At 36.7% G+C, this 2,742-nt stretch overlaps 1 protein-coding gene across 1 annotated transcript; it reads left to right on the top strand.

The window, feature by feature from the left end:
- Window positions 1-624: 624 nt before the first annotated feature.
- On the top strand, window positions 625-1,545 carry LOC131481727 (vomeronasal type-1 receptor 94-like). The gene has a single exon (XM_058671861.1). It carries the CDS (start codon window positions 625-627, stop codon window positions 1,543-1,545), a length of 921 nt encoding a protein of 306 aa, XP_058527844.1.
- The last annotated feature ends 1,197 nt before the right edge of the window (window positions 1,546-2,742 follow it).

Below are 2,742 nucleotides of genomic sequence, written 5' to 3'. Positions count from 1 at the left end.
GGATGTGCTAGAGTATTGGGAAACATTACTGTTGAGATGCAAATGGCTCAAGCCCCCTCATGGATGCCTAAGGGACAACCTTCTTTTAAACGTCTGATGCTGTTAATAAACTTTTGTTATTGATCATCAGTCAGTAGTCCATGTGTGTCATTTGCAGGCTCCATGTACCAAGTCCATTGCTGCACATGTGTTTATATATGTATATATAGCATTATATACACAAATATGTAGCAAAATGCATACATATGTATATATGCTATGCATATGCATGTATGTGTGTATTTACAGAGAACCAATTTCAAAATATTTGGGAAACCAAATTAAGATTGTATTGTTTTGTTGAAGAATTTATGTTGAATTACCTAAACAGAGGGTTCTTTAAAAGCTTGAAAAATGATATATACTGACAAACTTTCATGTTATAGAATAAGTAATGCAGAAGTGTTACTATCAATAATTTTAGTAAACATTCGAAGTTTATTAAAGTAGTGGGTAAAATAAAAAGGATGATTTTGCATGAGTTTCATATTAACAGAGATATATATGGTAATATGCGGACTGTGTTTTGCTTCATAGGTAGTTGAAACATCTTCAAATATGCTGTCATGAGCAAAATATCCAGCAATGTTATCACTGAAAAATGTGTATTTTTTCCAAGCTGGCATTGGTATCTTAGCCAATACCTTCCTCCTTGTCTTCCACATCTTCACAATCCATCAAATTACTAGACCTAGACCAACAGACATGATCACTTGTCAGCTGGCTTTTGTCCATATAGTGATGCTACTTACCACTCTAGATATTTTATCCGCAGACATATTCAAATCCCTGGGATTTCCAAATGATTTAAGTTGTAAAGTTATGCTCTATGTGAGTAGAGTGTCTATGGGTCTCTCCATCTCCACCACCTGTCTGCTGAGCATTGTTCAGGTCATCACCATCAGTCCCAGCTCCTTCTACTTGTCAAGATTTAAATATAAACTCAGAAAACATGTTGCCATTGCTTTCTTCTGTATTTGTTGCTTCAGCCTGTGTTCCAATAGCAGCATGATCCTCTACACTGTAGCTCATTCCAACAGGACAATTCTACTCAATGTCAGTAAGTACTGCTCCCTCGCCTCAATTAATTCCATTGTCAGGGCACTATATCGCATGCTTAACTTGTCCCAGAACATCTTCTTTGTAGGAATCATGCTGCTCTCCAGCATATACATGGTGATTTTCTTATGTAGCCATCAGAGGAAGTCTGAGTACCTTCACAGCATGAGCATTTCCCCAAGAACCTCCCCAGCAAAAAGGGCCACCTGTACTGTCCTATTGATTGTGAGCTTGTTTGTGATTATGCACTGTGTCGATGTCATCATCACATCCTTCTTATACATATTGTGGAAATATGACCAAGCTATACCGCATATCCAGTGTCTTTTGGGAAGCATCTATGCCACTGTCAGTCCTTTGGTGTTTATTAGTTCTGATAAAAGAATAGTTGACATTCTGGAAAAAGTAATCAATATGTGCAAGACATTTCAAGAGTTAATAAAGTAAGTCAAAAAGATAAAATATATCAGTTGGGAAATATTCAAGCATACAGAATTTTCAATGTGATAGATTATGAATAATTTTATAAGTATATCATTTATTTTCACTGTATCACAGTCAAAACCTATATGTCTGTCTTATTTCAAAGTTTTCCATGTATTGAAATTTCTTCCTCTTATAATTTTTGTGTAGAGGAATGTATTTTCTGCCTGTGCTCATGAGAAGCTCTTTATAACACCTAAATCTTAATTCTCCTTACTTGCAAATAAATCAAAATTTACCTATACTTGTTGAATGCCTAGCAACTACGTGTCCAATTCTAGCTTTAACTACACTGTATTTGTGTTAAGATAATTATTATCTCTACTTTGACACTGTATAAGCTCACTGAAATGTTTTTAGATTCTTATGTGTTTTTCACAAAGATTTCTTCCTCCTAGATGGCACACACTATAGACATTATTTAAGTGTTTTTCTTAAATTTCCAGTTATTTGGCCCTGAGTAATAAAGTAGTTGCTAAAGTGATGGCCTTGCATACACCTGGGAGAACATTTGCGTACCACACCATGTCCCATAGCCCCACTTCCCATCCAGCTTCCTGCATGTAGCCTGAGAAAACTCCTGAGGACAACTCAAAGTGTTTGGACCCTGCACCTGCATGAGAGACCCAAAAGAATCTCCTGGCTCCTGGCTTTGGATCAGCTCAGCTTGGGACATTGCCTCCAACTGGGGAGAGAATCAGCAGACAAAGATTTTCCTCTTTTCTCATCTCCTCTCTGTTTATCTGACATTCCAATACAAATAAGTAAATATTAAAAAAATACTTACTGACCCTGTAAACTCCTGAATTCATAGATTTGTATCTTGTGGTCTGTTTTGGAAACTTACATAATATAAATGATTATAATGCTGTCTGTAATTTCTTTGTAGGAATAAAATTCCTAATGTATTTTAAGTACATTAGATTCAATATATTTACCCTGACTGTGCTAAAAATCAGTCTATTTCAAAATGAATTTATTTGAGCCAAGAGTGGTAGCATAGCAACTAAATTCCTTGTCTTGTTTGCAACAGGATCCCATAAGCACTCCAGTTTTAATCCCAGCAGCCCAATTCCCATCCAGCTCTTGCTCGTGGCCTAGGAAAGCAGCTGACGATGGCCCAAAGCATTGGGACCCTGCACCTATGTGAGAGACCCAGAG

The sequence above is a fragment of the Ochotona princeps genome, chromosome 13, assembly GCF_030435755.1.
Source record: "Ochotona princeps isolate mOchPri1 chromosome 13, mOchPri1.hap1, whole genome shotgun sequence".
In the NCBI taxonomy this organism is placed as follows: Eukaryota; Metazoa; Chordata; class Mammalia; order Lagomorpha; family Ochotonidae; genus Ochotona; species Ochotona princeps.
Note: the sequence above shows the minus strand (reverse complement) of the source record. Positions and strands in the feature narration are given on the sequence as shown.